At 27.2% G+C, this 20,425-nt stretch overlaps 1 protein-coding gene across 1 annotated transcript; it reads left to right on the top strand.

Annotated features, from left to right (window-relative positions):
• The first annotated feature begins 12,375 nt into the window (after positions 1 to 12,375).
• On the top strand, positions 12,376 to 13,847 carry LOC114414876 (ethylene-responsive transcription factor TINY-like). The gene has a single exon (XM_028379316.1). It carries the CDS (start codon positions 12,520 to 12,522, stop codon positions 13,375 to 13,377), a length of 858 nt encoding a protein of 285 aa, XP_028235117.1. The 5' UTR covers positions 12,376 to 12,519; the 3' UTR covers positions 13,378 to 13,847.
• Positions 13,848 to 20,425: the final 6,578 nt, after the last annotated feature.

Raw genomic sequence — 20,425 nt, 5'->3', positions numbered from 1 at the left:
ACTTATTCAGAAAAAAATCTAAATCGAATGTGTTGTCCACTTAAACCTAAGGCTATCATATATTATTTAGCTGTGCGAGCACTCTTTGGTCTAATTTATAATTAAAAAAATTCTAAGAAATATAATAATAATTTGCGGGATTCGGCTAAACCTACAAAATAATATTATGGTTATTCTTACGTTGAAAATATTTTTAAATATGCACTACTAAGTCTATTTGAAGATGATTAATAAGAGACTACTAAGTCTCTTTGAAGATAATTAATAAGTGATAGTGAAATAAAGTGACATGATTCAAATTATAAATATTAGAAGTATATATGGTCCAACAACAAGTTTTATCCAATGGTTAGTTTGATTATTTTTGCATGTCTTTCTTAAACTCTCAGCTCGTGTCTTTTATTTTGCATAATTCTTTGTGATCCTGAAGTTGTATCTTTGTCATTTCACATGTGTTCTTCATAAGAATATTAAACTCTTTCAAATCTTTATATATATATATATATATATATATATATATATATATATATATATATATATATATATATATATAAAATTTAGATGAATTGTGCCCAGAGATTCATCAGGATCAAGGGCAAGTTTTTAAGTTAAAAAAATGCTTAGATACTTATATATTATTTATCAACGAATTTCTCATATCGATAACAAAAATTAAATCCACATCTTTTTGTGTGTTAAGGGTTCATTCCTTATCAATTAGACCAATCTTTGTTGGTTTCAAATCTCTCTCTTAATTAGACTTAAGTCTCCTTAAGACATTTGTATTCTTATAATATCATCAATTTTTTCATCAATGAATTTTGTGTTGTCTTAATTAATCTCCATTTCGTCATTTTTGTTCGCATCCAGGCAAAATAGGTTATGTTTGGTTAAATTTGTAAATTGTTGTGTACTCGATGAAAATGGTTATATGTACACCTCTAAAGTAGATATATTTGTTCTTTTTAAAAAACCTACGGCTCACTCTAAATTCTATTTAGGATTAACTTAATCGCCTCGAGTAAATAAAGTTGAATGCTTATTGCTTTATCTTGATTAAAACTGGAAAATGCATAATTCATAACATCATTCTTGAAGTTCTCACTTTTCTTTTTTTAACAAATGTGTATGAATATTATAAATCTTTTGTGTTGAATATCTACTAATAAAAAAATTATTATATTTTTCTTTTGTTAATTAGATTTTAGTGCACTCATCAATTATTCCTCTCTCATTTATGATCGTAATGTTGATTATAGTTGTATTTGATCATTGATAATATATTATAGTATTTATCTTTTGTCAACCTTGATAATTAGTTCCTTTAAAACATTCAATCATGATTAAATGAGTAGTGTATCTTTCTTTATTGTGAAAAATTATTTATAATTCACTAACCGTTAAATATGCTATCTTCTTTTATTAAACAAAAAAAGTCAATCTAAAATTATAAGTATTGATTTTCACACAAAATACTCATCATAATTATTTTGTGTTTTGTAAAATAATTATGTGTTTTAAACTGGTAGAAATGCTTTAAAATTTTGCAACTGTGAAATACTTTAAAAATATTATTCCAAAAATATAACTATATATATATATATATATATATATTAATCATCATGGATTAGACTTTACTTATATTTCAATTAAATTTAGAATTAATAAAAAAAATATCTTCTAATAAATCAGAAGATTAAGAGAAAAAGAAGTCTCCGAAGTAAAGTAAGAAAAAAGCATCAATTATACTCTTAGGCAACCTATCAATAATTAGTAGGTCCGTATGAAACTGCTCTCAGTGTCAAACATTGTATATTTACTATAATTGCTCAATGGACCAACAGCAACTAAGGTGTGTTTGGAATTTAGAATTATTCTAATAAGGCAAAAACAGATATTTGACACCGTACCGGTGCAGAAAGCATGATGTGACCGGCGAGGTTATCTGGTTAACAGCGTAGATGGAGGTCGGAGGACTTGCCAAATCATATGTATGACATATTTTAAAATTACAAAATCAAAATTAACTTGTAAATAAGTGCTGAGAAAGAATATAAAATATATACAATAGCAGATAAATATGTGGTATATCGGTGGACTAATCTTTATGAAAAAAAAATAAGTAAAATTATGTTTGAGATAGCTAAAATAGTTAAATTACTTAAATAATCAATTATTATTAAAAAGATATAATCAGAATTCATTTTTGTTTGAAAAAGTAAATTGAAATGTAATTTTAAGATGATTAGTTTTGTTTGAAATTTTGAATGCAACAAAAAATTTAATTTTTTCATAGTAAAAGAATATGAAAACAGCTGCCAGAAAAAAAATTATTAGAAAATAATCATAAGCTATAAATTTCTTATTAAAAAAATAATTGATTTTTTCATAAAAATCTTCTTACAATATTAAGTTATTTTCGTAAAACACACAACTTATTTTCCATCTGTCTTACAACAAAAATAGCTAAAATCTTCCTCCTTCCATTCAATAATAATCGTCATATAACAAAATAATTTTATTTTAAAATAATTAGTATTTTAATTTTTTAGTGTAATATTAATTATTTTTTATGTCTCTTATAATATTAATAATTAATAATATGAACTAAAAAAATAAATTAATAATGATAAAATTAATTTTATGAAATTATTATTATTTTATTTCTTATTAAAAAAAAATTCCGTAAAATAATCTAAGACAATAATTATAATAATAATGAGAAAAATTTAGTAAAAAATATTTTTTCAAACATGCTCTAGAAAGATAAAATTTATGATGCATTAGTGGACTAGTCTAATTCTTATGATGTCCATCACCGTAAGTGCCACTTAAAGAAGGCCGGTGAAGATCGAGAAGTCTCAAAAAAGAAAATGCAGGATACATGTTTAATAATTACTTTATCTGTAGTTGTTTTCATTGCGCTAGATTATTGATCACTTCCAATCATATGATATGTATTGACAGAAATTATATATGGGAACTAAAAGATTGTGTTTTTTATACAATTAAGAATCTTCAGTTATTGGAGGCGCCATGTGGTCGGATATATACGTCGCAGTCCTAGAATGAAATTTATCTTTTTTTTTCCTGCCTCTTCTAGTCTTCATGATGGAAAGTCAAGTATTACCAAAAATATTCTGATTAGGTCATCTGTGATATCAACTCGAAATAATTTTTAAAAGCAACTTTTAGCCTTAAATTATTAATCAGGATTAGCAATTATGGACTGATTATTTAGTTTTTATTTATTTATTATTTCGAAAAAGTAGTTGTTCATTTATGTTCAATATTAATTTCCATTTAAAAAATGCATCCTTAATTATAAAATACTTACATTTTTCATCTATAAGAATAAACAAATAAGTACTAGAAAGTTTATAATAAAATAAAATAATTACATTAGCAAATAGGTTATTAAGCGATGACTATTTTCGTAAAAAAATGCTAATTTTTAAATTCATATATTGCTCCCTTATATCCAACTAGTATTTTATTTTATACAATTATTTTTTTTTTTTCGTTTTGAGTGTCGCTTTTGATGTTGTGCAAGTTGAATTCATGTTTTCTCACCGCGTGCCTACCTTTTGACTTATATTTTTCCTATGCTATACATAACTAGGGGCAGAGCCACTTGTCATGATTTATCAAAAGAATTTTTTTAACAAAATCACGAAAAAAATCTAATCAAATACATAATCTGCTTTGTTTGTTTTAATTTATATACCATTGTAATAGTTGAGGAAACTTATATAACTTTGTAATTTATCATGAGAAATGTGTTAAATTGTGCCAATTCAACTGGTTCATTATGACTTCTTTTTTATGAGCTAAAAAATATAACCCCAACTTAATTCAACTTAATCCAACATGAGTTGTTAGATTAAGCGAGTTAATTCACTTAATTTAAAAAATAAAAGAAATTAAAAGATACAAGAGAAATATAAGAAAAATAAAAGAAGAATAAAAACATAAATACAAAAGGTCTTGTTTGGATAAAAGTTTGAATAAACACTTATAAGAGAAGAAAATAAGAAAGTAAAATAAATTAAATTTCTCTCATGTTAAAATTAGCTTATGCATAGATTAATAAAATATATTATCTCCTTTAACTTCTCACAAAGCCCTATAATTAAACTTTCAACATTTCTTACAACAAAAATTATATGCAACAAATGACAAAATTCATTATTTTTCTAAAGTTTAAGACTAACTTGATCAAAGTACATGAATTAATACCAAATTTTACCAAAAATACAGAAAATAAAAACATATGTTATCCTTATAATTGTCATTTGTATATCAAAGAAACTCATTATAAACCTAATGATTAAGTATTATTGTTGGAATTTAAGATGTAGGGTTATCCTTTTTAACATTTTGATAATTTATTCTTCTATTGGCTATTATCACATGCTACATTCTCACACCATATCACCATGCACTAATAGAATAATAATAATGTGGACATTGTTATGTATCATACAAGAAATTATAAAGTTAACTTATTATTAAAGAGAGTTATATAACATGAAAGGAAATAAATCGTGAACTTGAATTTCTATCACCAGCACTCTAACACAATAAATTATTAATATTTATCGATAAAAAAATATATACATTTAATTCTATTGAGTATTGACATATATATATATATATATATATATATATATATATATATATATATATATATATATATAAATTCTATTATATTTATACTTATCTTTGTTTTCTTTCGCTAGATGTTAATTTTAGATGGAATCGGCCAATATTTCTCCTGTGTATAATGTACACCTTAGAAAGTCTATACCATATTAGACCCCATTATAGGTCATCTATCAATCAGTGAAGCCATTTTATCATCTCATAAGGACCAAATTCGTGACACGATCGAAAAATAATTTAACAGAATGTTTTCATGACTTAGAATATTATTCCTTAATTTTTGAGTGTCGCTTTTTTTATGCTTGCATCTCGAATTCATGTTTTCTCACCACGTGCATACCTTTTGACTTTAATGTTTTTTCCTGTGCTATATTCATAAGTCATAACTAGGGGCAGAGCCATTTATTATGATTTTTCCAAAAACACTTTTTTTCTTCAGTGCTATTGTGATTTTTAAATTTTTTTTTTGGTTTAAATTAAGGATGTTTTTCATCTCGTTTTTGTCGTGTTATTTTTTCAACCATAACATATATGAAAAATTATTGTATTGTTCGAAACCGTATCACATATATTCACAATTCACAAAACAAACGTTAATGAAACTCATCTATCAACAGATGCCATAGAGACGTGGTCCGAGAAAGATACAATAATTTCTCCATACTATAGACGTGGATTACCTCTCATCACTTGTGCAACTCTTTATTTATTTACTTTTATACGACTGATCAATGGACCGGGAGCCATTTTCACTCTTCCAATATACACCGCCTCCTTTTGCCGTGAATCGTTTCCTTAATTTAATGATCTATAGAATGAGTGTGTATTTGGCACCATTAAACAAAGAAAAGTTCAGCGTTTGTACATAATATTGGGGAATGAATGTTCTTATGGAGATGGATTTGCTGTTTTGTGTCAAACCACACCTATACAAATCTCATCATGTTTAAACTTAATTATTCGATAATTAATATTACAATAAAGTAATTAATCTTTTATTTAGAAAGTATAAATCAGTTTATTCTCTCACTTTAGTTCTTATCATTTAATTTTTTTTATCATTCAGAAAGAGGCTTTAGTTATCATTTAATTTGATTCTTAATGTCAGAAGAGAAATTGACTAAATTGGCAGCGAAGGTGAGCATGTTGGGATGGGATGTTTTGCTATTAAGGCCACGGGTTGGTTTCTTGATGTGGCTGATCTTGGTGTTTATATGATGGGATATGCGTGTTCTGATGTATGTGCATGGGATTACAACTGTTTGATGTGGCCAAATTAGGGAAGGGTGACTCTTTTGTATGGGGTGTTTTAGTCCTCTCTTTGTAATCCTTTCTAAGTACTACTGGTACCAGTTTAATATATTTGTTTGGCTGATCTAAAAAAAGAAGAGAAGTTGAGTTATACTAATAATATATGTTCAATATAGACCTCTTGAATGAATTACGTGGGGGCGCACTATTTTCAACATGGTGCTTTGGGGCGTGGCATGGTCGTATGGGGAACAAAATCGGTGGCAGTGGTGTACATTGAGTGGGCGAATTATCAATAATATATATGTGCTTTGTGGAGGATATAGGTTCTTCATACAGCATGATAATGGCATTTTAGTGTTGCAACAATGATGCTCAACATTTAATTAGCACGGGTTATGTTGTTTTTTCTTATGAGGGTGATTCAAATTAACTTGCATGGAACTCGCTTGAGCCAATTAAAATATTCAAGTCAATATTATATTGGAAGCAGATGCGAAGTGCTGCATTTTCACGCTACGTACTTCTGTTAGGAATTTGGTTGAACTTAGCTTTTGGCTCGGATGTTAATTTGTAATCTTTTACAGCATGCTTTTCTAGATGATTCTTGTTTCCTGCTAATCTTATTCAACACATGTCATCCGGACCTTGTTTTCTAGCCTTATCGAGTTTTTTTTGTTTAGAAATATATTAAAGAACCTAGAAACCTCTAAAAAAAAGAAAGTAAATACGTGCAGCCATCAACCATTCAACCCTTAAGAAGAAACTACATACCTAGAACGAGTATTAAGAGAAATACCAAATTAAGTATTGGCATCAATATTCAATACTGTCATTTTATTGTTGTTGATACTTTTGCTGGTGTTATAGAATAAACACTCGATTCTCCTTTCAATATTGTGTCATTTGTCACATGTTTCCAAATGCCAATTTATTTAATTTTCATGTTGTCAGTTAATTGGTAAAATTTATTCTAATCCCAATATTGAAACTATTTACTTTAAACGTTAATTTTGCTATATATATAATTATGAAATTGCTTTCATAAATTGTTTTCAAAATGTGAGCAGTATAGTACTGTACAGATTACTTATATGACACATGATTCAGGAAGAAACTTAATTCTGATCTTACTATGTTGTAGGATACTAGGATACTAACATATAATAAATATGATGTTATAGCATAAACTAGTTCAAGAGAGATCAACAAAAAAATTAATTAGTGGATCAGGACGTCATTTTCATGCTATAGCTATAGCTACACTAGTTTATTTTGTAAGACATTAATTTCGTAGAATTTAAGATAGAATAAAGCAGTGTACGTACCTTTTTAGAAGGCCCCGGCCCGAACTCCAAATAGAGAAACTCAGCAATCCTTAAATTTGACATGTGAACATATTATCAGTGACAACGTATACGGCAATATATTAGTAACATGTTATGCATCTAATGCAACATCATTAAAATATTGGTGATGAACACATGTCTAAAACATTTAATAGGAATTACTAATCATCATTCGTATATAGAACTCGATTTACTACACGTTTGTCTGTTAGTTTATCACTTGCCACTGGTGACCTTTATTTGGGGCACATGTCTAGATTTCTCTGTTAGTGATTTTTGATATGTTGGTATCACCGAGATATGGAGATTAACAATATTGGCTGGAAGTCAGCATAAGTTTGGACATACTTTTGTTGTCTCGATCAATCAAAATTAACAAATCATGAATTTAGCGAATATATATCCAATGATAAAAGAGTGATGGAACTATAGCAAAAGCGGCGATACCTTTTCTCCTAGAATATATAGGATGTATATAGGTGGAAGGTGAACAAATTAAGAAGGATAAGAAGGCACTACATGCGGAAGTGTTCCTTTATTTAGGGAAAATTATATACACCACTTAAAATTTTCACAATACTTTTTTAAGTGAGAAAGTATTATGAGATTGTTAAGTACTTAAGTCAGAATATTAATATTGTAAAAAAATGCCTTGTTGATCACTCTTTAATAACATTTTTTTATCTATTTAAAAGCTTGTTGAATTATTACTACAAAATAACTGTTATATATATACTAACCAAAAAATTAATGTTAGTCCTTATATTTATCGTTGAGTGTGAGACTTTGTTCATGTAAATTAAATTATTCATAAAATTTAGCATAAGTTAATATATGCAATAAAAGTATAAAATCTTTTCACATTATCATTTACTACAAAATTGAAATATATTTGTTGATATTTACTTTAACTATCTTAAATTTTTTTTATCAATGTTGACTAAAATAAGTTAAAAAAACAAAATAAAATTCCTTTGTTATCATTTTTTTAATGATAAAATTTATAATTATCATTATCATCAACATAATAATAAAATGCACAAAAATAATAAAAAAATAATGATAAAATACATGAAAATTGAAAAATTTGATGATAAAATTTTAAAAAAAAAGTTTACAATTTGTTAAATAATGATAATGGATTGATAAAATATGTTATTAAGCCTAAAAAAATGTTGCTAGGTTGCTAGCACTCCTATATATAAAATCTTGAAAATATTTAATATATATATCTTAATTGGTTAAATAACCATTTTAGTCGGTTATCTTATTTATTTTGTTTAAAATGATCATTTTTTTTAAATAAATTATTTTGATCATTTATGTTATTTAAAAAGTTCAAAATAATTATTTATCTTTTAAAAAAGCTACTTTCGTATCTTATTTTATTTAAAATATTCAAGATGATCTTTCAATTATTTAAATATATTTAACTTTATTATTTGAATAACACTTAAGACAAATGAACATTATGAATATATTTAAATGATTGAAAGATTATTTTAAAATTTTTAAATAAGATGTGATACTAAAGCACATCCTTTAAATCATTTCGAATCTTTTAAACAAAATAAATGAATAAAATGAAATATCAAATTCAATAGAAAAAAGATAAAAAAAATCAAAATAATCATTTAATCTAAACTTTGTCATAAATATTTATAGAAAAAAATAAAAAGAAGAAACAAAATAAGATTCTTCATGAGTTAAAAATTAATCAATGCATGAGTTAGAAATCAATTATTGTGGGAAAGCTAAGTAAATATGAAAGAAATTTTACAAACTAACTTATTTTATTTTTACCTTAAAAAAATATTTCATTCTTATTTTATTCTCCAAAAAAATACTTACAAACAAGTTTATCGAAACAGATTTTATACTCACACTTTCTTTTGCGCTTTCTAGCTTTTACAATTCGATTTTACCTCGTTTTCATTTTCTATTTTTTTTCTTTTCTAATTATCACATGTATATTACTTTCTCAGACTAGCTTTTCTTCATTCTCCTCTTATTTCTTATTTCTATTCCAATTCAAAAAGTTTATCATTACTCTAAAATGTTTATGTCTAAAAGACTGCCAAGTTGTCGTAAGTGTTACGGGTTATCTTGTTTATTTTTTAATACAATCATATTACTTTTCATGACATTGTATGACTATTTAATTAAAAATATAACTCAAATATAAAATATGAATTAAAAATATTTAAGGAAGTATATATTAGTACTATCTGGTAGAAGATTCTTTTTATAATAAAAAATACAAAAATCAACATTTAAAATTCCAATTCTTAAAATTTGGTTTAATTGACAAAGCACCATTTTAATATTAATTTGTAAACAATTAATTATTAATAATGTTGGTAAAAAAAATTGAATATTAAATAAAAAATTCTTTGATTAAATAATTAACTAAAGAGAAAATATTAACTTAGTTTAATAAAGAAATTTAAAAATGATTTCACAGAAAAAAAAGAAGAAGAGAAACGCATGTGACAAAATAGCGTACATGTATAAAGACCGTAAACCACACAATTTTTGTTAGATGAATTCATTAAAATGATGAATCTAGTCATTAGATAGCACATATAGTGTGTGGGCATAAAGTATCCTTTCAAATTATGAATATAGTTTAATGTTTATGTCAATTATAAATTATCATTTGAAATATTTAAAAGTTAACAAATTTGTCTTTTTCTTTTCTATCTTATATGCTTAGACATGCTTATCAATATTTTATAAATTAATTATCACCTTACCCTTCATCATTTTCTTCTTCTTTTCTTTCTTGCTATAAATTCTTATTCTTTGCTATCAATTTTTTTTGTCAGTAGGATTAGGAATAGTAGAAGACACTATTAAGATTTATAATAATTTAGGTATTTTATTCCACCAATTGAATTAGACCCTTTATTATTGTTATCAATTTTATAACACCCTTAGTGATTTATGAATTATTATGAATTGAAACACTTTTATGTACAACGATAAATTTGTCAAGTGATAGTTTTTAATTATTAACATGTTTATATATAATATATGATTAGTTATTATCATATATATTATACATCCCATTATAAATTTAATGCTATAGTGATGGCAATATAAACACTTTTGTTCTAGATCATATTTATAAAAAAATTATCATTTTAAGTACAACAATAAAATAAAAGAATATTGAGCATTACTCAATTAAATTGGCCTTAAACCAAATAAAAAGAAAAGAAAATATTTTTTTTATCTGATAACTTCTGCAACTAAAATATAAAAAAAAAATCTCTATCTCCCGCACCCAAACCTCTATCCTCAACCAATCTGCCATCATAAATTCTGCATTATGTACTCCATGATCATTGTTGGGCGAACAAAAACTCAGTTTGGTCGATCAGTCACAAAACTGTTGTGTTAATTTGCGAACACTATTTTTTCTGAATGATAAAAATAAATTGTGAACACTATTGAATGATCAATATAACAGTTGTCATCATTTAAACCTCCATAATCACTCAGTGGAAGATTCTATATGTCTTTTTTCATATCTCAAACAATGCACATGAAGCAGTTGCTTATTGGAGCCAAGCCCATACTTATATGCGAAGCTATTATAGACTCAAGCCAAACACCCCTTAATTTAAATCACATACGATTGCCTAACTTCCTGTCCCATTAGGAAGTGGTGTGTTTGGAAGAGAGATTGGAAAAGAGATAGAAGACATCTGTTAGTTTTCAAATAAAATAAGTATTTCTCTTTTAAGTAATTATTTAAGCTCTTTTTTTTTATAAAAAAATATCGTTTTACTTTTAATAAGTTCTCGAACATGTCAGTCCAGTTTTTTTTAATTTTTTAAACGGGTCAAATAATTTTATTATGAGCACGTTCCGAAAGTGGTGCAATAAAAAAGATAAAAGACAACGAGTGTACAAGCTTCCGTGATTGTTTGAAAGCATTTTTTTAATCAAGAACTATTAAGTATTGACTTTTTCTATCTTTTAACGACAACGGGAAAGTATTAATATGCCCTCAATGTTTCTGAACCGACCAATATATAAGTCACAATATTAAATTATGAATATCTATATAAGTAAATTTAATAGTGGATCAAAAGTTTTTGACGTTATATCATTTGCACTGTACTATTAATTTGTTCTCATGCATTTTGAGTCTCTTGTCATTAATGACCACGATCACTTTCTTGATTTAAAATCCCCGCACCATTGATCTGAAAGAAGACGTTTCATGCACGACCTTGAAAATTTTAATTTACATGCTCAAGTTCACTGTCATCATAAAAATAACTCCTCCACCTATATACTATCCTAGCTAGTTATCCTATACACGTTATGGTGAATTTATATTCAAAGTTTTGTTCAATCATAACCGAAGAACAAAATGGATTGTAGCCGCCATGCATTGATGTAGTGATTGCAGAGATAATGGATAAATGGCACAATATTCACGAGCACTAGGCAGGCAAGTGAATTAATAATTTAATAGTGTCACGTACGTGGGAGAAGATTTAATGTTGACTTAAGGGAAGAAAAAGAGGAGGGAGAGAAAATAAGTTATGAGTATGAATTTTTTATTAACAAAAAACTAAGCATTAGTAATAAATATTTATCAATAAAAAATAGTATTGTAATGATATATTTGACTCTTGAATCATACCTATAAAAAAGAATATATGTTGAAAGATATTAATTTAATTTGAAGAGTTAATGCTTGGTTAACAACAAAAAAAACCTCTCTCATTTAATTGGATTTGCAGTGGCTAGTGTGATTGTGTTGTGTCAACTGTCTAGTGTGTGGTCCACCAACGAGACATGAGCTCAGAACCGAAAGGAGGAAGAGCCATGTTAATTTGCATGTCAACGTCATACTTTACAATATCCCCCACGTGCTCAAAATATTATTAGTATTATTAATTCGATTAGAGTTGTACAATAAAGTAAATTAGCTGACCCTACCGCGTCTCATACCAATACCAGGCATGATGCACTGTAATCCCAATGCCTCGTGCTCTCACACTCCTTTTACGCTCCTTGCGATCAACACGTTTTAGAGCTTAGACCTTCAATCTCGTTCAAAATCAAAATCAAAATCTTGCACCTGCCTCATACCACCCCCACAACCTAATTCATATATATAACACACTTGCTCATCCTCCTTTGACAGCCGCCAATTTCATTTGATTGAAATTATAAATCACACACACATAAATATTTATATGTACGTATATACATACATACACACAGAGACATGGAGAACAATAATCATCATGCCATGGCTGCAGGTGCTAGTAGTGATTCAAACACTAGTGATCACACCACCCCAATATCTTCTTCTTGTGTTAATGATAACAACAACAATAAGTTATACAAAGGGGTGAGAAAGCGAAAGTGGGGGAAATGGGTTTCTGAAATCAGGCTTCCCAATAGCCGTGAACGAATATGGCTAGGGTCTTATGACTCTCCTGAAAAGGCAGCACGAGCCTTCGATGCTGCCCTTTACTGTCTACGTGGCCGCCATGCCAATTTCAATTTCCCCAACACACCTTGCAACATGGACACTGCTACCAATGCTCCTCCTAACCAATCTCTTACCCCACAAGAGATTCAAGAGGTTGCTGCTAAGTTCGCAAATCAGGTGTCCCCGCTACTACAAAAACCTCAAGAACAACCTCAACCTCAACGTAGTAGTGATGGTGGTGGCGGTGGTGCTAATTCTTCATCGTTTGGATCAAAGTTGTTATGTAAATCAGACAGCATAGCAGAGAGTAGTACTACTAGTACTACTACTAATTGTACCCCCACCACCACTGCCTCGTCATGTTCTGCTACTATGTACGAATGTGATGGAACGGAGCAAGTGGACCGTGGGGACATGATGGATTGGACATTCTTGAACGTCTTTGATTTCTCCAATGAGGTGGTGCTTCCTGCTGTTGGATCCGACTATAATGATCTCTATAATTCTGAGCTACACAAGATGCACTCAGATTCAGGTGAGTTATTGTATTCTACTCCTTTTGAGGGTTACGAACAATTAATTGAAGCTGATCATGATGATGATGATCCTTTTTCTCACCAATCATTCCTTTGGAATTGGAACTTTTGATCATCATATCATCACTCGCTACTGCATGTGCTGCTAGAATATGATGACTACTAGTTAAAATTACTTGCCCCAGCCTAAATATATAATAAAGCATCCTTGATCTTTTGTATATATGATATGTATATGGTGTTGTCTCCAAGTATATAACAATAACAAGGACAAGACAAGACACAGGCTATGTCAGACCATATATATATTCCTTACCATAATTAAGTATATGCCTAGCTATATGGCTAGCTAGTGACCTCGGTTTTTCTAGTGCTATCTATTCCATAGATTAGCACAGGCTACCAACTATATAGTATCGATCGATAGATGTTGTCTTACTATATGTTTCCCCTTGGCAATAAAATATTTGTACTTTATAGGTTGTTTTATGTATACTGGTTCAAGTATATATTTATACCTAAGTATATATATATTGATCTGTGACATGTATCCCTTCTCCTTTCCTTATTTCTCTGTAAAATTAAATCTTAGTGGATTTGCAGTGCTTAATTTTCTTGTGCACAAATGTGCTATAGCTCTAAAGTAGTCGATTTTAGTGTGTTCTAAGTTAGTATTTGTGGATAAAAAGGGTAATAAGCAGCTTCAAGAACATTGGGAATTTATATCGTCATCATAAGTATAAATTAACCGTATAATATATATGACTTAATTACTCTTTCTTCAATATTGTTATATTTCTATGTTATATCATTCTCGAATTTCTTAGATCTAGATGGCAGTTCAGAGTAACTGCTGGAAAACAAGCATATACATATTTTTAAAAGAGAAATGAAATTTAGTTCCCACAAATACTAACTTAGAACACATCTAACCAGTATGCTTGGGAAAAAGGAAGTTAGCCTGAGAAAGTATGTTGAAGGTAGGTTAGATGATTTTTTTGATTTTTTTAAATTCAAGCATAAATTAGGGTTTCCTACTTTGGAGATTATATGTTCCTATATATATGCACCATCGAGCTCCCCTTTTTTCATATAATAACTAGATAGAGATCAGATTAAAATGCTTATAAGTTAAATACTACCAATAATAACTATTATTTTTTAATTTGTTACAAATTAATATCTAAACAGAACAACATATCTTAATTTTTATTTCTCTATCAATTTAGCTGGCAACACCAATTATTGATATGGTTTACTTTAGAAACGAGGCATCTTAAACGGGCTAATTGAATATGTGGCCAACTATAAATTTGACTCTTGGATGGGAACGGCACTGGGTACGATTAGATAAATTGTTAACCACACAGAAAGTTAGAAATCCTTTTACCTAAGGGCCCAAGCCTACAAGTTTTATTTTTATATTCCAACGATATATAGTTGAAAACCTAGTATGTATCATTTTATCGTTCTTTAGTCGCATGATAGTCCAGTTCCATCTATTCATTAACAACTTATAATATGGTTACTTACAAGGATATGTAGCACACGCAAGAAGAATATTAAAAGATTGGTACGTTATTGCTTGGGATACGGTCTTTGAATTATTTTTGTCTAGAAAGAAAGGTTAAGGTTTATTATAATTGGATAGAGTAATCGAATCCAGCAATCTTGTTATTGTTGTTGTATTTCTGTCTCAGAAGCCTTCTTTCGTTAGACAAGCATATACAGTAAGTATAGCGTTCTTAATGATTTTTAATTATTAATTGGGCACGTTAATTAATTATATTGTGTTAGTAAATGACTGAGCAATAAAGCGGTGAATCTTAACTCGCAAATTCGCAATGAAAGGGTATGTCCGGTTTTAACATCAAGTTGAGTTGTCTATATGACAATAAATATTAATTTGTAAGATTGAGAGCACTGTTAAGTATTGGGTTTATTTTTTGTTAGTAATTCCTGGTTGATTAGTGATTTATTATAAATATAGCAACAATATACTCATTGAGAGTTCAAGAGAAAAAAATGTAATACTATATGTCATTGATAAATTGAAAAGGAACCTAGAGAGTATTCAGTTGTGAACAATTTATAGTCGATCGATCTTAATTTGTGATCTCATTACATATAAATGAACACACAAATATGTAATCTCACAAACACATGACAACATAAGTAAATGCATATATATCCATCTATCCGTTTTGTGCAATCAAAATCAATATGTTGTGTGATAATATTTTGATTTCTCATTGTGATCAATTTAGCACTCTTTTCCTTCCTTTTTTTTTTTTTACTTGTGGGAATGTCTATCGTTACAACGGTTCCAAGATTGCATTAAATCGCAATAAGCAACAGTAATTAATGATGCTGAATTAGCGACTTTTTATTTGTAGTTTAATTTTAGGGTAAATAATAATTTTTGTCCCTAAATATGTAAATTATATAAATTCATTTATGAAAAATTAAAATTTCAAAATTTAGTCCCTCAAAGTGTAAAAAGCGTGACTTTTATCGTTAATAAAATAGTCTACGTGACACACAAGAACGAATTTGTCACAAAATTGGGCCAACATGGTCAATTGAACGAAAATGTGAGTAAATTACCATTATTAGATCTAAATCTCAATCATTTTTTGCTGGACGAAAATTTTAATACTTTTTTTGGACTAAAATATCAATAATTTTACCTTGGACCAAAATATCAATACATTTTCATTACAAAAACATTAGTAAGTTATTATTATTGGACAAAAATGTCAATAATTTTCTATTGTATCAAAATGTGAGTAATTAATGTTAGTAATTTTTATTTGATGTAAATGTCATTAATTTTTTTTGTTGAACCTAAATATCAATGTGTTTCTATTAGATTAATTTGTTAAATCTCAAATTTTATTTCATTTAAGGGTAAAATATAATTTTAGGATAAATTTTCCTCATTTTTTTAATTTTAATCTTTCATGGACGAATTTATTCACGATTTACACATTCTGGAACGAAAATTATTTATTCTTTTTTATTGATAACTCAAAAGGTGTGATTCATTCAAGCTTAAATTTGTGGAATTGATATGATATACACTAAAAAACTTGGGAAGAAATGAAAAACTATAAATTTCTATTTTATTTACAATATTTTATTAATTATTTTTATTATTTTATTAATTATTGAAAAAATTAAATACAATATTAAAAAAAAACTAGAAAAATTCATGTTAATAAGAAAAATTGTGATAAATATATTACAAGAACAAGAGATAAAAAAAATAACAAGAAAAAAAGAAGAAAAAGATAATTGTGATTCACTTGTTCTAGAAAATATTTTATCCACGAGACGCCGTACATAATTGAGAATTCTAATTTGTTTAAATGCAAATAATATAAATTGTATGCATAGAAACATAATTATGCCTATATTTTCAACAAGATTCTAAGGCTATTTTTTAAGTACTGAGATATTCGTGTGCATAAAAAATTGCCTAAAAACAGGAAAAGAAACAAATAATTTTAATAAATTTACGTTTATTATCCTTTAGAATGTAAATGTGCTCATTTATTTCCTATAAACTATGATAATTAAAAAATTGTAAAAAGTATTTTTAGTTTCTTTTAAAAATGTTTATTCATTTTTAGTCATTCCTTTATTTTATATTTGAGACTAATTTTAACAATAAAAACAAACAAGAAATTAAAAATAGACCAAAAAATTTAGAAGGCCTAAAATTGTTGTCAGAAAATTAATAAAAGATTAAAAGTTTAAAAAAAATTGAAAGACTAAAAAATAGAATCTGAAAATGTCAAGAGAATAAAAATTTAATTAACCTGATATCAAAATTTTATTTTTAGCTTTTATTAAAAAAAATTAGTTCTTATATTCTAATAAAACACATTCTAAGAACTAAAAATGTATTAGATTTTTATAGGAATTAAAATTAAATTTTCAAATATTTTGAGGGTTAAAAAAATACTATATTCCAAGAATTTTCATTTGTTAAAGGAGTTGAAGCTAAAGGTGTTTATCATATATCAAATTAACCTGGTGATAAATTTGATAATTCAAACCAAGCTAATCAAATTGATTTAGTTAATTTATTCATTTTACTTCAAATTTGAACCGAACCAACGATAAGTTGTTTGATTTTTAAATTCATATTTTTTCAATATGAATTATCCCAATAACTCGATCAATTATTTTTAACTTTTAGATTAATACATTCCATATCATAACATTCAAATTTTTCTTTTACTTCTATCTTTTTCCTTATTTTTGTTTATTTTAATCTTTTTATGATCTTATATAGTGTTACCAAGTGTCATAATTTAGTCTTGTTTATTATATATATACATATATATATATATATATATATATATATATATATATATATATATATATATATATATATATATATGTATGTATATATATTTATCAAATTTTGGGTAAAAAATTAATGAAATATGTAAAATGATTAAAACTATAGAAATTAAATATTAAATAAACAAATAATTATTAAAGAAAAAGGAATGTTTTTCCTGTATATATTAATATAAAATTAAACATTTATATTAAATTTAAAATTTAAAACCCGTCATCTAACCGATTCATTGAGCAGAATGAGTTGGATTTACCCCAAACACTAAAAAAAACAATTCAAAATATTTTAGTTGGTTTGAATTAAATTAGGTTAGCAGATTAACCGTACTTAGAAATACCTCTATTTATATATATCCCTCTTAACACAAGAAACATTAATGTATTGCAAAATAAAAAGTGAATGAGCAGTAAGCAATTTCATGACAGAAAAAATGATTGATCTATCATTTCCATTATTTTTTAATATTATCAGAGAATTTATTAGTTTTTCTAATAAAGCTGTTGATAAAAGAGAGAAGAGTCAAACAAAATTTTGCATTTGTACATACTCCGTAGTCCGTATTAGTCGGTGGTCGCTGACTGAATGGCTCGTGTCGTGTAAACCGCGCGGAGGCGTCTCGCGTCTCAGTCGTCTGATAAGTTGACTTTTTTGTCACACGTGTGATGTGTGATGTGTGTAGCCTTGCTTCATCATCTTCCTAAAAATTTCTCTTGACTCTAAGAATAAATTATTGCTTTATTTTATATTCAATATATAAATTATATATCCTATAGTATTTTATTAGGAAACGAGACCATAACTAATAAGTTGCTATTCCAAATTTAATGACACACAATAAAAACATTTTTTCTTCTTCTGCTGTATATACTCTGTAAAATTCCTTGAAATCTCGCTTTTGTAAAATTTAGAAAATAAAACATGATCAAATTATGATAAAAAAAAAATACTTGTTATATATGATTACCCACAAAAACAAAAACGTATTATGATTAATAAGTGTATATAAAATTTTCTATATGCATCAATTGTTAACATATGTATTCATAAATAGAAAATACTTTTTGTGAAATAACATTTACATTTACATTTATGGGGTCGAATTTTTTATTTCAATACTTTTTTAAGTAATTATTTTCAAAATAAAAATGTTTTTTCATACACAAAAGACAACTAAAAGGATTTATAACTAACTTTTGGAATAAAAATCCTTTTATATAATTATAAAGTAGATGAAAAAAGTATCTTCTACATTTTATTTTCTTTTCAAAATCTCTAAAAAACAAATAATATTTTATATGTTATAAAGGTATTTTTTTCAAAAGCTTAAATAAACCGTTCATATTAATACTTGTAATCTGGAAGTTGTTCTAGGTTGTATCTGGCCTTAGTTTTTTTTTCTCAGTTTCTTTGGATTTGAGTTCTAGGCTTTTTCCATTCTCGGCAAATTCAACGGTCAAAAACGGGGTGTTTTCCCTTTCTTTGTGTTCTCCCATTAATGCGGAATTTTAAGAACATTAATTAACAACATAACCAGGAGAGTGGACTTTGAACAACGTTCCCACACAAAATGTTGACGACGAAATTGGATACTACTATATAGCATGTTTCACAAGGTGTGTTCACAAGTAGTCAATGAATTAATTATATTTTCATATTTGTGTGGCAGTATACTACAAATAATGTCAACTTCCCAATGTTTAATTAGTTTCAAGTTTCAACCGAAGGTGAGTAGGCATGATAGCCAGAAAGTCAGGTGCTGAATATATACCAAATGCTGTTTGATGCATATCTTGAAACACAACTAGCAAAAAACTAAAACAGTGGCAACAAATAATTGAATTACAACAGTTAATTTTTTATTAGTTTAGTAGTTAATGGACAATATATAAACGAAGATAAAGAAAAAAAAAGATGATAAAAGAAGATTAACACTGTTTCAATTTCATTTTTTTTATTGTTTATTTCAAAAAAATTTATAAGTCAAATTTATTCATTGTCAAATAGTATGTGTTAACTCTTTTTCTCCGTCTAACGTTGTGAGGGCGTTTAAGATGTAATGAGTTGCTAATTTCATCAAAAGTAGTGATAGGATTTATAGATGTTGTATAATATATGTTAATTTTAAATAAGAAATTAGATTACACTTTTTTTTTATCAATGATGGAGTATTACGACAAATGAATACATCTAACCCTTCAATAATATTGTGATAAAATTTTTTATTAAAAATTCGAAGTACTTTACCAGTTGGGCACTTAAACAATAATAGAAAAAAGATAAAATTGTAAATTTAGTCTCTCTAGTTGTCTCTAATTTTAATTTTGACCTTCCTTTAAAATTATCATTTTGTCTTTTTTTATCCAATCACGCAATCTTAGTTCTCAAGTCCAGATTTAGACGTTAACGGTTACAAATGAATGCTGACGGTCACATGTTACGTTCTAATTGAATAATGACTGTCATGTATCATGTTCTAATTAGCTAATGATAACAACAATATATTTCATCATCCATAGAGTCAATATCCAATCAGAATATAACACGTGTCAGTCATCGTCCAATTAGAATGTAACACATGACAGTTAACATTTATTTGTAATAATTAACGTCTAAATCTAAACTTGGATACCAAGATTGCCTGATTGGATAAAAAAAAGGACAAAATGTGTGAATAATTTTAAAGGGAATCAAAATTGAAAATTGAAGACAACTAAAAGGACCAAAAATGTAATTTTACCTTAAAAAAAAGTATCGCAACCAATTTTCATACACTTGTGACACTTTC

Source organism: Glycine soja, chromosome 6 (assembly GCF_004193775.1).
Source record: "Glycine soja cultivar W05 chromosome 6, ASM419377v2, whole genome shotgun sequence".
In the NCBI taxonomy this organism is placed as follows: Eukaryota; Viridiplantae; Streptophyta; class Magnoliopsida; order Fabales; family Fabaceae; genus Glycine; species Glycine soja.
Note: the sequence above shows the minus strand (reverse complement) of the source record. Positions and strands in the feature narration are given on the sequence as shown.